Source organism: Sarcophilus harrisii, chromosome 1 (genome assembly GCF_902635505.1).
Source record: "Sarcophilus harrisii chromosome 1, mSarHar1.11, whole genome shotgun sequence".
NCBI lineage: Eukaryota > Metazoa > Chordata > Mammalia > Dasyuromorphia > Dasyuridae > Sarcophilus > Sarcophilus harrisii.
Genome location: NC_045426.1, coordinates 254074629 through 254094095, shown reverse-complemented (window position 1 = coordinate 254094095; position 19467 = coordinate 254074629). Strand labels below are relative to the sequence as shown.

The 19467-nt window shown below is 34.6% G+C and overlaps 1 protein-coding gene across 1 annotated transcript in view; it reads right to left on the bottom strand.

The window, feature by feature from the left end:
* DHRS7B (dehydrogenase/reductase 7B) overlaps positions 1 to 19467 on the bottom strand; it is a 70715-nt gene that overhangs the window by 28093 nt on the left and 23155 nt on the right. The window contains exons 2-3 of the mRNA XM_031940401.1: positions 10103 to 10281; positions 3460 to 3569 (exon numbers count right to left, since the gene is read on the bottom strand). Coding sequence (XP_031796261.1) covers positions 3460 to 3569; positions 10103 to 10281 — 289 coding nt within the window. The remainder of the gene's footprint in view (positions 1 to 3459; positions 3570 to 10102; positions 10282 to 19467) is intronic.

The window sequence follows — 19467 nt, the reverse complement described above, 5'->3', positions numbered from 1 at the left end:
TAATTCCTTTTTTCTACTCTACTGTGAATATGAAAATGTTCATTTTTTGATGTTTATTAAAAATAAATCTAATTCTAACAAAACCCTAAATATTATTTAGACTGAACAACAATCAAGAAATTCAATGAGAAAGTATCAGTGACTTCTATCCTAGAACTGCACCAAAAAATGTCAACTAAATGGCCAAATGGAAAAGGAAATTTTTTTTCCTGAGGCAACTGGGGTTAAGTGACTTGCCCAGGGTCATACAAACTAGGAAGTGTTAAGTGTCTGAGGCCACATTTGAACTCGGGTCCTCCTGACTTCAGGACTGGTACAGAAGAAAAAGAAAAAAAAGTAAACATAGATGTGTTGATTTACATTCAGTTTTCTCTCTGCATGTGGATGGCATTTTCCATCCAAAGTTTAAGACTGTCTTGGATCACTGAACCACTGAAAAGAACCAAGTCTGTCATAAATGGGATCATTGAACAATCTTGCTAGTATTGTGTACAATGTTTGCCTGGTTCTGCTTATTTTGCCAAGCATTAGTTCATATAAATCTTCCCAGGCCTTTTAAAAATCTGCTTGTTCACCATTTTTTATAGAACAAAAATATTACATTACTTTCATGTATCATAATATATTCAACCATTCCCCAACTGATGGGCACCTACTCATTTTCCGATTCTTTGCCATCACAAAAAAAAAGCTGCTAGAAATATGCAGGTCTTTTCCCCTCTTTTATGATCTCTTTGGGATACAGACCCAGTAGAGACACTGTCTGCACAGTTTTATAGTTCTTTGGACATCGTTCCAAATTGCTCTCTAGAATGGCTGGATCCATTCACAGATCCACCAACAATGTATTAGTGTCCCAGTTTTCCCACATCCCCTCCAACATTTATCTTTTTTTTGTCATCTTAGCTAATCTGAGGTGTGAGGTAGTACCTCAGAGTTATTTTAATTTGCATTTCTTTAATCAATGTTGATTTAGAGCATTTTTTCATATGTTTATAGATGGTTTTAATTTCATCTGAAAATTATCTGTTCATATCCTTTGACCATTCATCAATGATCTGTATTCTTATAAATTTTTTTTTTGTATTCTTATAAATTTGATACAGTTCTTTATATATTTAAGAAATAAAGCCTTTATCAGAGACACTGATGTAAAATTTTTTCCAGGTATTTCCTTTATAATCTTTGATATGTTAATTTTGTTTGTGCAAAAACTTTTTAATTTAATGTAATCAAACTTGTCTAGTTCTTCTTTGGCCATAAATTCCTCCCTTCTCCAAAGATCTGATAAATAAATTATCCCAGAAAGGGAACTTTTCAAGTAAAATGAATTCCAGTGTAACTAGAGACAAAATATACATGGACTTTAAGGCTCTGTGTCCAGAGATACTAAGAATAGAGTGCTTCCTTGAAAAAACTCCAAGAATGGGATCTTAGGAGTCCTTGGAGAACAGCAAGAGGCAATACACCAGCTTAGTGCTAACTAGTGTATCACAGAGCTGATAGGAAAACAATCCAGGGCCTCTGAGATCCCTAACAATGTGTCTGAGACTGACACATCAGTTTGAAAATCATCTTTAAAAAAAAAAAGGAAACCGGGACACATTTCAAAAAATCATAAATAAACACTGTCCAGATCTATTGAAATGAGATAGCAAAGATAAAAAGACCTCACCAATTAATTACCAAAGGAACCTTACACTGAAAACATCTAAGAGTAGCTGAGTCCAAATAAAAAGCTCTTTCAAATGCTTAAAACTTTTAGGTAACTTCTATTGCTTCCCCTAATGTATTAGTCTAGCAACCCTGTTACAAAATAGCCAAGTATGGTCTGTCCTTGAAACAGGTATTTTTTTTTCCTTACTCCGTTTTCTAGATGCTTATTAATCTTCAAATTATCAATAGATTCCAGAATTTTGCTAGGAATGAGTAAATCTAGCTAGCTTATAGTTTGAAATTTTTATTCTCTTTTCTTTTTTGGAGATTGAGACTTTTGTCTTCCAGTTCTGCCTGATTTATCACAACATTTTACTGACAACATTTATTGAGAACCATTATTCCACAATTATATTTACCATTTTAAAAAACTGTTTTCATTTTCAACTTTAAACACAAAAAAGGGCAAAAATTAGGCTTGATAGATATTATGAATCTCCACTTTGAAATATGTATAATAAATTTTACATACTACTTTCAAAATTATCCTGCTTAAGTATACTTCTTATTTCATTCAAGGTTCATTTTCCTCCCTGTTGGATTATACTCAATTTTACTGAGTAAGTTACTTATTATCTTTGCCATTTATTAACATGTGATCATATCTCTTTGAGAGCTTCAACTTCTTATGAACATAATAATACTTGTCCTGATACTGAATACATTACATGGTTGTGAGAAAAGCAGGATCAAGATGAAATAATATTATTTATGGCCAAAATTGAGATATAACTCTAATTAAAACTTAAGTGTTTATTGCAAGCAAAGCAAGCTTTAGATTAAGATGAAGGCTTTGAAGGACAATAATATTTGCACATGTAAGCTTTGGTTTGTATGTTTTAAATTTTTTGCTAATTTTTATTTTATTATACTTCATAAGGGAAGAATATAATAACATACAGTAAAAGCTTGAAATGACACTGTTAAGTTACAAGACAGTTATTGTGAGTTCCTCCCTCCCCCAACACCCATTTTACCTAGGTTTTCTTTTATACTTTCTTATATTTGATCTACAACCACCTTCTTTCCAGCTATAGAATGCATTCCTGGTCCTAGCATTACGAGAACTGATTCTCAAAAGGACCAAATGGTTTTTTCCTTCACTCAACAATTATTTATAAGTTGCTTTTTATGTGCAAAATACTGTGATAGGCAATGATAAAGCCTCTATTTTATTAAATAAAAAAAAAAACAACAGCAAATTTTGACAAGAATCAAATTAGTTGGGGGAAGGAGGAGAATGTTAGAACTGGTAAAAATAATCTGGGAGGAAAGATCCATGAGACCAAATCTTTTCATCTTTAAAAAAAAATAACCAGTACTATCAGGCATATCTGATGTTATTTATTTTTTTTCTTTTTGGCCTTTTAAAAATTATTTGTTATAAGAGGATATGGATAAGATATTTGGAAATGAAGATAAGAAAACTATATCTATATATACATAGAGAGAGATGATACATATAAAAATATACATCTATATGTATATAATTAATATATGTATATATATGCATGTTTTTAAATGACAAGTTGCTGCTTGAAAATTGGGTGCTACATCTATCTATCTTCATGTAGTAAGCAATGAGCAGCCATAATATAAAACCAAAATTTCAGCAAAGGGCCCAGTAACTCCAAAGCTACATAATTTGCCATCTCTTCACTAAGAAAGCACCAAGTGCTCCTCAGTAAGATTGAGAGCACAGTTCTTTAGTCTGTTTACCTCCTTTCATCATTCTGTTCTTACCTTTCGAGAGTGAGTAGCAGATAGCTCACTAACAAACTCTTCTAGCTTCTCTTGACTTCGTCCACAAAGAATTAACTTAGCACCAGCGGCATGAAAAACTTTAGCACATTCTAAAGGAAAACACAAATTTTATAACTGAAAATATCTAAAATCATTCTCTACTAATGTAATTAAATGGATACTTACTGAAAATTCAGAAGATACAGATAGACTGTCCAATGCATCTCTGCCAAAACCTCTCATTCCCCACTATCACTGCTTCCTATCTCTGGGACTCATGTTCAAAAACCTCTTATTTTCACAACAGAATCCCACAGCTTCAATTTTTGAACTTTCTATAGTATTAAGGAAAAATCTGAGTTACATGTACTGTGAGAGTTCCCATCCCGACCAGTATGGCATATCCCAAATGTTAATTAGCAACAACTCTACTAAATGTATTAAAAAGATGAGTAGTTCTATGATATGCACAAATCTCTACAGTGGGTCTGTGTGAAATAAAAACAGAGGCTTAAAATCATAAAACAGTTTTTTTAGTATCCAGGATACAAAAGAGACCTTTATCCTCCTGGCATCCATATTTTTTAAAAGGAGTTCCATGTTGGAAAATTAATTATTTTACTGCCAAGAAGAATGAGGAGGTAGATATTTTTATTAAAATATATTCTTTTAGTCTAAATACTCCTTCCCCAGTATTGTTTCAAATTTTTTGTACCTATCTCTTGAGCTCTTGATCACAGCAGGATGAGATAGGAAATTACAAGACTGTTCAGGACATAAAGGCTCTTCTCCTCAAAAAGAAAAGTTCATCATTAAGAATTATCCTATTTCTATTGTTTTAAACCCTTCTATTTCTCACTAAAAGCTACTACAAATGGTCTTCCTTCCTACTGTTCAATATCAGTGCCAAATATGTCTCACTAATTTTATGCATTTATAAATATACACTATTTCTATATGTAAAAAACTGCATTTTCATTGAACTATCTGGTGAAAAGATATTATATCCATTAAACAAGGACATTTTCAATTGTGCTTATACTTGTATGGCTGTCTTTTAAACAAGAGTTAATAAATTCTTTCAGTGGGACAGGCATGTAACTGGCAATAGAACACAAGTTTCTTCAGGTCAGGGATTTTGTTTTATGTCTTTGTATCTCCACTACTGAACATAGTGTATGGCATATGACAGATGGCACATAATTGCTAAATGCTTGTTGAATGAATGAGTGAGCCAGGATAAAAGCACAGAAGTTGCTTGAATACCAACTGTGGTCAAATTAAGAACAGAATCCATCCTGCAGCCTTAGCAGGCAGTCTTTTAGGGTCAGTACACCATTGCAAGCTCAAGTCATCCCAGTATTTGCAATCCCTCTTAGCGATGAGCCAAGCTTCCAGAAGAAACCATTAGAAAGATTTCTCTTAGATTTGGAAGGCAATGTTTTAAAGAGGAGGAATGTTCTCCCAATGTTCTTGATCATTCCCAAAGGAATGTAAAAACTTGTGATGAAGAAATATAACAAATTAAAATATGCCAGCAAAGTGTGGGGGAGAACACAGAACTATGAAGAATAAATCTTAGGAAGGTCAGTATATAAATAGCTTTTGAAAAATGATAGCCCTAGCTCTGAGAGCAGCAAAGCCAAAATGGGAGGAAATGAACCCTGTACAGAGAGGAACTGAGATAGAACAACAGACTGAAAAAGCATTCCACTTAAAATCCTTAGGAAAGTTTCACAGAAGAAAAAATAAGAGGGCAAGGTGGAGAGTAGTGAGTGTCAAAGAAGAGCTGTAATCCCAGAACTATCACTTATCTAGGCTATCATACAATTCTTTTCTGTTGCAAGATGTCCTCCTTAGTAAAGATGTATTAGCCCTTCACACATTTGGGATGTAAGTTGTCTAACATGGATATATATAAATATCTTGTCCGATTAGTTGGCAATATTAGTGTTTACTCAAAGACAAACTTTATTATATTTGCTCGCCCAATCCAAGAGCATTTAATATTTTTCCAGTTAGTTAGATCAGATTTAATTTGTGTGGAAAGTGTTTTGTAGTTTTGCTCATAAAGTTTCTGATTTTCCCTTGGCACATAGATTCCTAAATATTTTATACTTTCAGTAGTTACTTTAAATGGGATTTCTCTTTGTAACTCTGACTGTTGGATTTTGTTAGTGATATATAAGAATGCTGATGACTTATGTGGGTTTATTTTATAAACAGCAACTTTGCTAAAATTGTGGATTATTTCTAATAACTTTTTAGTAGAATCTCTGGGGTTCTCTAAGTATACCATCATATCATCGGCAAAGAGTGATAATTTGGTTTCCTCATTGCCTATTCTTATTCCTTTAATATCTTTCTCAGCTCTTATTGCCATAGCTAGCATTTCTAATACAATATTAAATAGTAACGGTGATAGTGGGCAACCTTGTTTCACTCCTGATCTTATTGGGAATGGTTGCAGTTTGTCCCCATTACATATGATGCTTACTGCTGGTTTTAAATAGATGCTACTGATTATTTTAAGGAAAAGTCCATTTATTCCTATACTCTCAAGTGTTTTTAATAGGAATGGATGTTGGATTTTGTCAAATGCTTTTTCTGCATCTATTGAGATGATCATATGGTTTTTGTTAGTTTGGTTATTAATATGGCCAATTATGCTGATAGTTTTCCTAATATTGAACCAGCCATGCATTCCCGGTATAAATCCTACTTGATCATGGTGAATTATCCTGGGGATGATTTTCTGTAGTCTTTTTGCTAATATTTTATTTAAGATTTTAGCATCAATATTCATTAGGGAGATTGGTCTATAGTTTTCTTTCTCTGTTTTCAACCTACCTGGTTTAGGTATCAGTACCATGTCTGTGTCATAGAAGGAATTTGGTAGGACTCCTTCATTCCCTATTTTATCAAATAATTTATATAGCATTGGGGCCAATTGTTCTTTAAATGTTTGGTAAAATTCACATGTAAATCCATCTGGTCCTGGGGATTTTTTCTTAGGGATCTGTTTAATTGCCTGTTCTATTTCTTTTTCTGAAATGGGACTATTCAAGCAATTTACTTCCTTCCTCTGTTAGTCTGGGAAGTCTGTATTTTTGGAGGTAGTCATCCATTTCACTTAGGTTATCAAATTTATTGGCATAAAGTTGAGCAAAATAACTCCTTATTATTTCTCTAATTTCCTCTTCATTGGTGGAAAGTTCTCCCTTTTCATTTTTAAGACTACTAATTTCGTTTTCCTCCCTCCTTTTTCTAATCAGATTTACCAAAGGTTTATCAATTTTATTGGTTTTTTCATAAAACCAACTCTTAGTTTTATTTATTAGTTCAATAGTTTTTTTAGTTTCAATATTATTAATTTCTCCTTTTAATTTTAGAATTTCAAGTTTAGTAATTGAGTGGGGGTTTTTAATTTGGTCTTTTTCTAGCTTTTTAAGTTACAAGCCCAATTCATTGACCTTCTCTTTCTCTATTTTGTTCAAGTAAGCCTCTAAGGATATAAAGTTTCCCCTTATTAACTCAAAGACAAACTTGACTAAAAAGATATTCATATGAAATAAATATCAAATAGTCCTAAGGAACATCATGGCTCCTAAAAGCTTGAAGACAAGAAAAGTTAGCAGATCCACTCAAGAATGGTAAGGCTTCCTCTCAAAAAAAGCCCCCATATGATTTGCTTGTCTTTGACTTTCCTACATGAATGAAGACTTGATTACCTGAATCTGGTAATAGGTTATTTGAAAATTATACAAAGCAAAGAGACTAATGACTCTATGAGATGACAAGAAAATTATAATAAAGTCAAAACACTGAAAAAAATATAAGTATAAATGTAAAAACAACTGATCTGGATAACAGATCAAGGAGAGATGATTTAAGAATCATTATATTAATTAAAAAGCTATTGACAAAAAACACAAGCCTAGATACATCATATTTCAAGAAATCATTAAAATAAAATAACAAACTTTCCTATCTCTTAGAACAAGAGGACAAAGTGAAAACTGAAAATCTAGTCACCTTCTGAAAGAAACCCCAAAATAAAAACTCAAGAATATTACAGACAAAACCAAGAGCTTCTAAGTATATATATTTCAAGCCAACAGAAAAATGCAGTCATTAAAGAGCCACAGTCAAGATCACAGAAGATTTAGCATCTACTACTATAAAGAAGTGGAAAGCTTGTGCAATGCAATACTCCATAAGGCAAGACAGGTTTAAATCAAGAATAATTTACCTAGCAAAACTGAGTAATCCTTTAGGAGGAAAATGGACCTTTAATGAAACAGAGTATTTATGAGTATTCCTAATGAAAGGACCAGGGCTTCAAATTTAGGAGTAAAGAGAAACATAAAAGCATAAATACTAATGTGTAATCATAATGTACTAAACAAAGGTGAACTGTTTACATTCTAATGTGGAGAGATGATGCATGTCCTCTCAGAACCCTATTATTGCTATTGTGGATCACAGATGTAGTTTAATATGATAGGGAACTTATTCTGATATCTTAAAAAAAAAAAAGGAAATAGAAGGGAAAAGGAAGAAAATGGATGGAGGATAAACTCACATAATCTGAGTGAGCAAGAAGACTATAAATAAGAAGGAAGGGGTAGAAGAAATGGATGATACCTGAAACCTCACTTTCATCAGAACTGGTCAAAAGAAGACACATATAAATGAGTGTAGAAATACATTTCACTCAAGGAAAACAGGAGGCAAAGGGCAGGAAAGAGAAGGAGGACAAATTAAGGGAAGGATCAATCCTAAAAAAAACAAACTCAAACCATATAAGTGGATTGGGAAGAGGAATTTAAAAGGAAAGGACAAGAGCTCTTGGCAAAGGAAAGAGAAAAGGGTTACAGGAGATGGAGAAACATATATTATCAAATTTAGTATTCTGTTGCTGTACAGACCTTTGCTGATTATTTTTTCTTCTTTTAAAAGAACGGAAAACATCAATGATCAAACATAATTTCAGAATTCATGATGAAATGTGCTACCTACCTTAGTATATCCATATCTATCTATCTATCTATCTATCTATCTATCTATCTATCCATCCATCCATCTATCTAGATATAAATATACTGAAGGTAATGATACAATGGATAGAGCACCAGCCCTGAAGCCAGAAGGATCTGAGTACAAATCTGGCCTCAGATACAACATTTCCTAGCTGTGTGACCCTGCCCAAATCACTTAATCCCAACTGCCTCAGTAAAAATAGAGAGATAGAGAGACAGAGAGAGAGAGACAGAGAGAAAGAGAGAGAGAGAAAGAGAGAGAGGGATACTCAGAGTCTAGACTGATGCATTTTTTTTTTGGCTAGTTGGGGGAATTTGTTATTCTTGACTATACAAATGTTACAGATTTGTTGTTTTTCTTTCTTTCAAGGGTATGGGAAGGGCAGGAGAGAGAAAGCCCATTGAAAAAAATGAAATCAGGTTTAAAAAAAAGAGGGTCTAAGTTGAATGTAGATAATAGAGAAGGAAAAATGGGATGAGAAAGTTAAATGGAAAAAAATTTTTTCACAATAAGTTTTTCTAACAAAGGCTTTATATATCCAAGACATTTAAGGAACTAATTCAAAGTCATAAAAAAATAAGAGCCATTCTCCAACTGATAAGTAATCAAAGAATATTAGCAGGCAGGTTTGTGGGTTTTTGGAGGAGGGAAGTGGGGAATGGTTTGGTAACAAATATACACAGTCGAGAAAAACAACTTGGTGAGGGTAACCCAGGATTGGGATTTGATAAAATAGGAGCAGTATTTGGAACAGGGTTGAAATGATAAACTAAAGGTTCTAAATTAAAAAAGGAAGAAAATAATGTGAGAGTAGTAATCAGAAGTCTCACAAAGTATTGAGGGGTAGCGGGATTAGAGGTAATAATGAGGATTAGGAACAATTTTAAAGGGAGTATGGCATAGAGAGAAAGGAATTATGGGTAGATATGACTGGATGAAGAAATTTCAGAGTTATTGATAATGGAAATGGAACAGTTGTAAGTTATGTCAAAGTCAAAAGTATAATTAGCACAAGTAGAGCAGAAGAGTAGGTCATGGGAGAAGAGTAAAATAAGGAACTAGAAGAATAGATTAGGGTGTTTGAGGGAACATGAACAGGTATGTTGAAGTCCTCTAGGTGTTGGGATAAAGAAGTTCTGAGACTGTCAATTAGGTACTGAACTCCTACAGAAAGGAGAGAAAATTAGCTGAAAGCTAGTGGATTAACAGCCAGCAAGCTTTAGATTGGGTGATAAATTTGTATAGATGGAATTTCAGGCATGAATAAATGTAGAAGATGAAGAATAGAAATGGCAATGGGAAGAAAGGAATGGACTTCTCTTCTAGGCTATCTAAACAATTCTGCCTAGGAAATATGATTAAAACACAGTTGTGCTATTACCTGTTCCAGATCTAGTTTTGCCTAAGCCATAGGAAGAGAATTGTGTCCCCCAAATCTCAAATACTCTCCCTCCTAAGCTCTACCTTTTAAAATGCTTAATGTCTTTCAAGGCTTAATACAAGCACTACCTTCCTCCACTCTTCTAGGCTTCCAGGTCATAGTATTTGGGGCCTACTTTCCCTACTCTTTCATTAGCCAACAACATACTGGAGAACCCACCTTTCCCCAGGCCAGAGGTTGCCCCTGTAATCACGACAACAGAATCCTGGATGTAGGCCTTCATTCGTACCCACTGCAGCAACTTGAAGAGACCGAAGATTCCCATGCAGCCAACAAGCAGGGGGACAATGGCCATAGAGGTGATATAATCCATCAGCTTCCCCTTTGGTACAAATCTCCTAGGAGTGGCAGATGCAAAAAAACAAGAATGTTTGTGGCATACTAAGAATTAACAACCCCCCTCTCTTTATCAAACCTGAGTTTTGAGTCCCAGCAAATATTGCCTCTTTCTCAAAACAGTATACTAGGGTTTTAGCTTCCAAAAAGCTCTTTTCCATTACTTTTGTGGATAATAATTTTTCTTCCCTGTGTTTTGTTTCCTTTTATATATATAATGCTATCCCATGCAACAACTAACATTGATGTTACTAAAATTATATTTACATTTCTACATTGTTGTATACACATTTCTGTTGCATTATGTTACTAAAATTATATTTACATTTCTACATTGTTGTATACACATTTCTGTTGCAGGAATGAACTGCATTTATATTTTCCAAAGCAAAACTCCCTGGAGTTCAAAGGGAAGAAGAGGGGAAGACTCTGAAAGACACTTTTCTCAATGTGAGGAACTCCAGAATTCTTTTCAGCAACTAGGTCAGGTAGGAAGCAACTGGGCTTTCAAGAAATTGAGCATGGTCACATAACTCAAAGGCAGGTCTTAACTCCCAGAATTGATTCTTTATCATGCTATCCTGCCTCTCTGATTTTATTTTTAGTTTTTAGAGGCAATAAGTTGATTTAGAGTAAACCTATGAGAGAAAATGCCTTGAAGGACTGGTTTTGGTCTGAAAGTTAGAAGGCCTGAATTTTCTTCTTGGATCAATCTCTACTCATATCAATCTCTACTCAACAAACACAAATCCTTTGCATCCCAATACCCTCTTTAACCCCAAAATTCAGGGGTGAGACCAGAAAATCTCTAACATCTCTTCTAGCTCTTAGGGTTCATACTGCTATCATATTTGGCTTATAACTAAGCTTGATGGTTAAGTGTTTGTCTTTGTTATAAATACCTAACTATATCAGGGTTCACCTGGTTTTCCATAAGAAACCTAGATTTTTGGAACTCAAATGAGATACTATTAGTTATTTCACTTCCATGACATGTTAAGAATAGAAAATCTCAGAAATAAAATGACAACCATACAAACTATACAGGATCTACTAAGCAGTTCAGAAGTAGAAAGAGCAGGAGACTTAAATCACCAGATCTAAGTTAAAATCATGGCTCTGCTACTTGCTAGTCACGTGATTTCAGGCAACCCAATTAATCTACATTGAGCTTAGATTTTCTCTAGTAAAAAGGCAAATAGTACTAATAATATTGAAGTTACAGGATATAAGAAAAGCACTTTGTAAACCTTAGTGCACTACATAAATATACGCAATTATTACCACCATCTCACAAAGGATACGAGACCAATTCTATACAAGTTTGGTGCATGACTCTGTCTTAATGATCACTAAAAATATTTTATATAAACCAGAACAGTTAAAATAGTTCAAGGAGGGTTAAGTAACAACTGAAAAGAGGGATAACACAAAACTGTGGCATTTAAGTTTCAGATGTGAGCACAAGTTGATATTGTCCCAAAACTTTAGTATGCACTAAGATTTCTCTAATGACCAAAAACCAAGGAAAGGCTAAGGCAGCAGTAGTCATCAATCAACAAGCATTTATTAAACACCTACTATGTACTGAGCACTGTGTTGCATACTGGGGATACAAATACAAAGAATGAAACAATTCCTACTTTCAAGGATTACATTCCTAGGAGAGTGTAAGGATAACTCAATACTTTTATTTAGCCCCCAGTGCTTTATATCAATAGGATAGAACATGCCTCCATGTTCTATGGACACGTTCTATGGACTGATCCAAAGACGAGTAATATCATTTGTCAATTGGGTCAAAGAATTCTTGAAATAAGATGACAATCTATCTTCTACAATTTACTACATCTCCATGACTGAAAACATAATATTGCCTCAATAATTCCTAAGAGAAAAGCCAGATTTTCTGCATTATCAGCATGTCAGTCAATCAACTTAATTTTATTAAGTGCCTACTATATATCAGGCACTGTGTAAGGTGCTAAAAACACACCCTTATCTTCAAAGAACTTACAGTCTAGTGAGGAAGAAAAATATTCAAGGAACAATGTACATACAATATATATGCAGTGTAAATAGGAGGTAATCTGAGACTGTACATTAGCAGTGCAAAGGAGTGGGAAAGGAGGTCTAGGAAGTGGGATTTGAACTCAGTCTTAAAGAAAGCAGTGAGGTGGAGGTGAGAAGGGACAACATTCCAGAAAAAAAGGTCAAGAGACAGAGTGTTAGGCATGAGGAACCAGCAAGAAGTCTGGTGTAACTGTATCTTAAAAATACATGGAGAAGAGAAAAGTTTAAGAATGCTGGAAAGGGAGGAAGGGACCAAGTTATAAAGGATTTAAAAAGTCAAATAGAAGATTTTATATTTGATCCTGGAGGTAATAGGGAGCGGCTGTTTGTTATATGTGTATTTGGGGGGAGAGGAGCTGACAGGATGACACAGAGTTCTGAACTTTAGGAGGATCACTTTTTGTAGCTGAGAGGAGATAGACTGAAGTGGGGGGGGGGAGGGGTGGACATGAAGCAGAGAAGTCCATTAGCAGACCATTGCAATAGTCTAAAAATCTGGTAATAAGGACCTGCACCAGGGTGGTAGCAGTATCAGAGAAGAGAAGAGATGATACAGCAATGAAATTAACAGGCCTTGGCAACAGATTAGGTACTGGGGGGGAGGGGAGGGTGAAAAGTGAGAAAAAGTAAGGAATTATGAATGACACTAAGGTTGCAAATTAGGGGAATTGGGAGGATAACGGTACCTTCAACAGTAATAAGGAAGTTCACAAGAAAGGAGAGTTTTGGAGAAAAGTAATAAGTTCTGTTTTGGACACAGTGAATTTGAGATTTATATAGAACATCCAGTTTGAGAGGTCTGATAGTTGGTATTGATCTAGAAGTCAGGAGAGGAGTTAAAAGCTGGATAAACAGATGGAGAATCACATACATAGAAATGATAAACAACTCCACAGGAGCTAATGAGATCACTAAACAACATAGTATTTAAGTGAGAAGAGAAGAGGGCCTAGGACAGACCCCTTTGGTCATAGATATGATTAATAGATGGTGCTGGAGGAAATTCCAGCAAAAGAAAGCATGGCAGTTTAAAATATCAACCCTATAGGATCTTGTAATGCTATTGTCTTATCCTGATCATTAAAATAAGAACACAGATGATCTAGTAAACAAAAATAATTTTTTATCATTGCTAAATTAAAATCAGAGCAAAGACAGACTCACATGCCAAAGTTCTGACACTGGGAGTACTTATAGACTACCTGTTATACTTCTGAACTGTCCTTACATCCCAGTCCCATATATTGTGCAGACTGTTTCTACTTTGTTTCCTAATAACAAATAGATTTTTATCTCTGTAGTATCATTAAACTGGATGGCTGACTTGATCTCCTATAACCTATAGACACTCTTTAATTCCCCAATTTTCATTTATTGTGGTTGATTATGCATAAAACATAATGAAAATAAGGCTATGTCTAGATATCAGGCCAAGTCTGCAAATGCTGATAAAAAGAATATATATAATATATAATAATAATATATATATATAATATAAATAAATATAAATATAAATTATATATAAAATATATATACATATTATATATAATTAAAATAATCAATGAAGTAATGCATATAATATATATATAATTAAAATAATGAAGTAATGCGGTTGATAGATAAAAATAATGTGCTGATTTTTTTTTTAGTAGGCATGGTAGAAATTTATATATATTTCTACCATGCCTACTAAAATACACTTAGATATTTCACCATAATCAAAATAAATAATTTGTTAATGTTGCTCAGTTATTTCAATTGTGTCCAATTGGGATTTTCTTAGCAATATTGAAATGATTTGCCATTCTTTCTCCAGCTCATTTTAGAAATGAACAAAGGCAAACAGGGTTAAGTAGTCTGCCAAGGGTCACATAGCTAGTAAGTGTCTGAAGCTGGATTTAAACTCAAGATGATTCTTCCTGACTTCAGGTCCATGGCTCTACTTACTGTGTCACCTATTATCCATAGGTAATTATCTGAAAAATCATTTCCCTTCCATCAACTACCCTCTTTATTTCTTATAAACATTCACTTCCTGCTAAGTGAATATATTTTCCTCTCACCCTTCATCTTGCCAAACCTAGGCTTGGGTACACCAAGAATGAAAGTGATTTCTAAAAAAAACAGTTCTTTACCCTGTGTACTGGTTTAGCTCTCCAGAGGCAAAGGCCAGATGACTATGGCCTATGGGCAGGGTATCCCCTGACCTATTTTCACAACTTCTAGAGATACTCCTGAGTTCATCTGGCACTGATGGATCCACTCCTTTGAAAAGTAGTAGGGTGTTTGTTTGTTTTTGTTTTTGTTTTTGTGTGTGTGTGTGTGTGTGTGTGTGTGTGTGTGTGACAGAGACAGAGAGAAAGAAGTTGTCTGATTTCTGATTAGCTTCTTCAAGACAGCTTCATTCAATGCCTATTAGTTTTATCATTCAAGAGAGCCTAGGTAAACTCTTAGATGACTATGACTATATTCACTTTGACTTCTTTCACAAAATAACTTTGACAGACAATGGCATAGAAGTGGGAAGAGATAAATGGCATAGAAGTGGGAAGAGATAAAAGATTAAGAGAAAAAAAAACACAGTTCTTTTTGTGACCTACTCTTGTACTCCCTGATTGGATCAATTCTGGGCTTTTCCCTAGAGATGCAGGTAGTGGCTAATAGATCTAGCAGTCCAGAGCAGCTCCAATGAGCTTGGTCTGTCCTAAGTCAACATAAGAATTACTCAAAATCCTGAATCTCACAGGCAATCCTAGAACCAAACTTAGTCTTTCTTGATTCCTATAGATGAGGAATACTCTGTTCTCTCTCCCAAGGTGTCCTATAGACCAGAGTTGTCTAGTTTTTTTGTTTGTTTGTTTTTTGTTTTTTTCCAGTTTATACCTATAATCAATCCTAGAGTTAAAGAAAGTAGATAACATGCTGTGGGCAACTTGTCATTAATTTGATTTCTTTCTTCTCAATGCTGGTTACCTACTTCATGAGGATTGAAATCAAGAGAATACCTTAAAAAATGCTCTGGAACAGAATTTGTTCTTTAAATGGAAAAACTAGATAAGGAAGCCTATAAGAGACAAACTCTCAAGTACTGTTTCATATCTGTGAGAGAAATATTTTAAAATGAAACACCTCACCATGTTTTCCTGCTGAAAAAAAAATCCTATGGTTTTCACCTTTCCTATATTAAAGACACTGAGAATTCCACTAAAGCCCAAAGAGCAAAATACAAAATGGATAAAAGAAAGAGAAACTACAAACCGTCTTATAAATTTCCGCACCCAAGGAGGAACCTTCCGGGATTCCATGAGCACCTGAAACAATACCTCAGTCCAATCTGGATCTCCTGGAACTGGAGGACATTTTACCTCAAGTAAACATGGTGCCAGGTTAACGTAATCCATTCGTCGTCCTATAGGCTATATTTCTATGGGGAGAGCAGATTGCTGCATTCAATCAAGCATGTTGTTAAGGACTTGGAATGCAAAATGAGTTTAAAATCAGTACTGGATCTGTCCCAACTGCCCAGAGAACTAGTTATTTTTTTTTTTTGGGGGGGGGGGCAGGATGGAGAAACAAAACATTTATCAGCCAAATCAAAGTGTGCTATATATTTAGGAGAATTAAGTTTAATCTCATATTAACTCTCCTGATGATTTGAAGCAGGGAGTTTTATAGTGATAATCACGGCTGTTCTAAGGGGAGTCCTTTAGGGCTCTAAGACCTATCCTGTTTCCACTCACCCCCTACCTCCGCCTGGAAAATATAAGTAGCAGCAGTGAGGGAATGCTATTTGATCTCTTCTATGTACTCAGCTATTAGGGGATGTGAGACCCAAAGCTGTAATTTCAGTGATGATGGGAATCTCCCTTCTACCCCCTAGATTGCCAAAACTTGGTCTACCAAAATAAGTCAGCACTTTCTCTGCAATTTTCAATCTTAGAGAGTTGCCTAGGACACTGATAGGACTAAGTGACCTGTGACCTGCTCAGGTTCTCACAATTAGCATGTGTCAAAGGCAGCACTTGGACTGCCCCGAAGTTAGCTTTCTATCTACTATTCACTATCACTTCTCGCTTTCCCTCCCATACTACCACTTTCCATTCTCAGTAGTGGAAATGAATTTCTAAATAATTCTCTGGCTTGCTTCCTTGCTTTGGGGGGAAGCATCCTCCATCAAAAATAGAAATAAAAAGAAAGGTCCTCAAATAATACAAAACAAGTGTGTCTTGACTGGCATAACCCTTAACCTAGTGGAAAAATGTACTATGTAAAGCAGTAAAAGTAAAAAGAAAGATGTATTTTAATTTTTATTTGGGAGGGAACAGCTATAAAGGAATTTCTTTACATAAATAACTACCCATTTTCTATAACAGTAAATTAAATTTATAATTTTAAAAGTCCACAACTAATAACTAGTTAAGATTTCAGAAACTAGTCCTTATATAATCAGTGACAACTCTGTTGGAGAGACTCAAATGAAGGTAAATGTCTTGCCCACATGACTTTCTATGTTTAAGGATGAGTATATAGAAAGGAAAGAGGGAACATGTATCAGTATCTTTATGGGTCACAATGGGAAGTGGGGTGATGGACAAAAAGACCTGTTAGGAAAAAAGAATGAATCATTCCTAAGTACCAACTACAGCTATAAATAAATACATGGTGCATTACATATAACTTATTTGTGTATGAACACAATTAATGTACTATTTCATTTAAAAAAAGGCATTAAAGCTTATTTCTGTAAGGCTAATAATTTTAAATATCAGAAAAAGCTTAAAAGGATATCTAAATGCATTAAGCCTGTTTGAATTTTATCAACTACAAAACAGTCAGAATCATAACTATAAAGTTTTACTGTTTAAAGTAAAGATAGAAAATCCTTTTCAGATCAACAACTGGCACTTAACTCCAGACTCATCCTGAAATGTCAGGAAATATTACTATGCATTTGTAATTCAACTATTCTAAATGTACAGAGTGACATTTTAAAAACAGTTCCTAGGACATCAAACAAAAAATGAGACAACACTGTTTTGTAGTTGAGATGACCCAGCTTATCCAGGATACAGTCATTACTCCTTTTAATTCTTTTCTCTATTCCTTCCTCCATATTAGTAAGAACTTTCACAAGTAGAGATTTTTTCTTAGAATTCTTTTTTTTTTCTCAGTTTTTGAAAACCAAAAAACAGCAAAGAAAAAAAAAAGACCCATTCCCACATCACAAATTTTCAGTTTGTTGATGTTGGTTACTCTAGGACACAAATCATTAATATCCTCATCTGAGAATAAAACCATTATTTTATAAAAAAAGAGTATATTAAAAGCCTTTAGAAGTCATAAATGATTTCAGGACAGTCAAAATGCTTGGATTACACAGTAATTCACAGTGTTACACATAACAGAATCAGGTTAAAGGGCAAAGAAGGATTCCAACTGGAAGGAACACTGAAATCATGAGGCAAGGAGTGGCTTAATATCTTTAAAAGCAATAAGGATCCTTTTCCTGCAAATGCATACACACCACATTCTATTTTCACAGTCAAGTACTGTACTAGTTACAATCCAGTCTATTAAGATTACAAACAGCAGATAAAAATCTATTTTCAGAAGGTAAAAGTGCTGGTTAAAAGTAGAGTAAAGTTTCTCTTTCTGTGTCCTAGTATCTAGTTAGCAGCAGCATAGTGTCCTCAATTAGCTCCAGTCTTTGGATTGAAGAAAGTACAATATCCTACCTTTGATAACAGCTCCCTTGCCAGCATGGGTCCCAATGCCAGTGTCTTTCCTGGGTCTTCTGACACAAGGGCAGACAGACAAATAGGGAAATGGCAAGGGACCAAACAAATGCTCCATAGCCAACAGCCACTGGTCAGGATTACTGAGAACAGTCTTCTAGAAAAGCAATATACAAGTTTCCTTCTGTGCCCTTTAGAAGATAGTTTATTGTCCCCCAATCCATCCTTAGCTTTAAAAATTTACTGACACACTGGAAAAAGCAAAACTTAAAAGGAAGAATAATATTATTTCTGACTGGATATCAAGTACCCAATATTAGAAAAAATGGACACTTTCACAGAGAATGATTAACATTCTCTGGTAAAACACCTGGGAGAAGTAGAACAGCAATCATAGAATTAAAAGTGGAAGAGGCACAAAACATAAAAGAAGATCTAAAATATACTCTACTATTCTGGTTGTTTAGATAATCATGTACTTATCAAAGAGGAAATTTTGGCTTGGCAGTTAAGTTCAGATATTGTTCTTTATGCTAATTAAATTGGCATAAACTCTTACCTTAGACTCTTACTGTGTGACCCTGGGCAAATCATGTGACCTTTGCTAATCTTAATTTCTTCATCTGTAAAATGGCAATGATAATAATAGCACTTATAGGGTTGTTAATAAGGACTAAATGAGTTAATTTTTGTTAAGTACTTTGAAAATCTCAAAATGCTATAGAGCATAATAGTTTATCATCATCATCATTATTATGAAATTCTGAATCAGAATTTGGCCCTGCATCAGAGTAATCATGAAGATACAGATTCCTTCCCAAGAACCACAGGTCAGTGAGGTCATGATGTGTGTAAAGGTCTCTAGAAGTATTTGCAGAGATTTTCTTTTTGGTGGGGGGGAGGGGGAGGGGAACATCCCTGAAAGGAGAAAATAGATGGTGGTGTATGGATACATCATGGGAATATAAGAGTCGACACTGGCATCCCTATGTGCCCCATTTGCCCTGTTCTTTCAATCAGAGGATCTTACGAGCAGATAAATGGTGGCACTGGGTTAACAGGGTTTGGTGTGGTAGTTAAGAATTCTATAATGAATGGCTTTGGTCTAGAAAGACTCCCCCTCAAAGACTCTGGTGCCATTGTGTTAACTGTCCCACCTCTGGTATCTGGGTAAGATAAAGCCATTTTCTGTCCTTGTATTTTAGAAATGTTTTAGCACTGGCTGCTATATTTCTAATTGGCAATGTAGGCCTTTGCTTCTTTTTTTCCCTTCTCCCCTTTGAGCTTCCTGTCTATCTCTTTTTTACTACTGGCTATCCCACTGCTAGACAAACTAATAATGATAATAATTAGCATTTATATAGCACTTTGAAGTTTCTA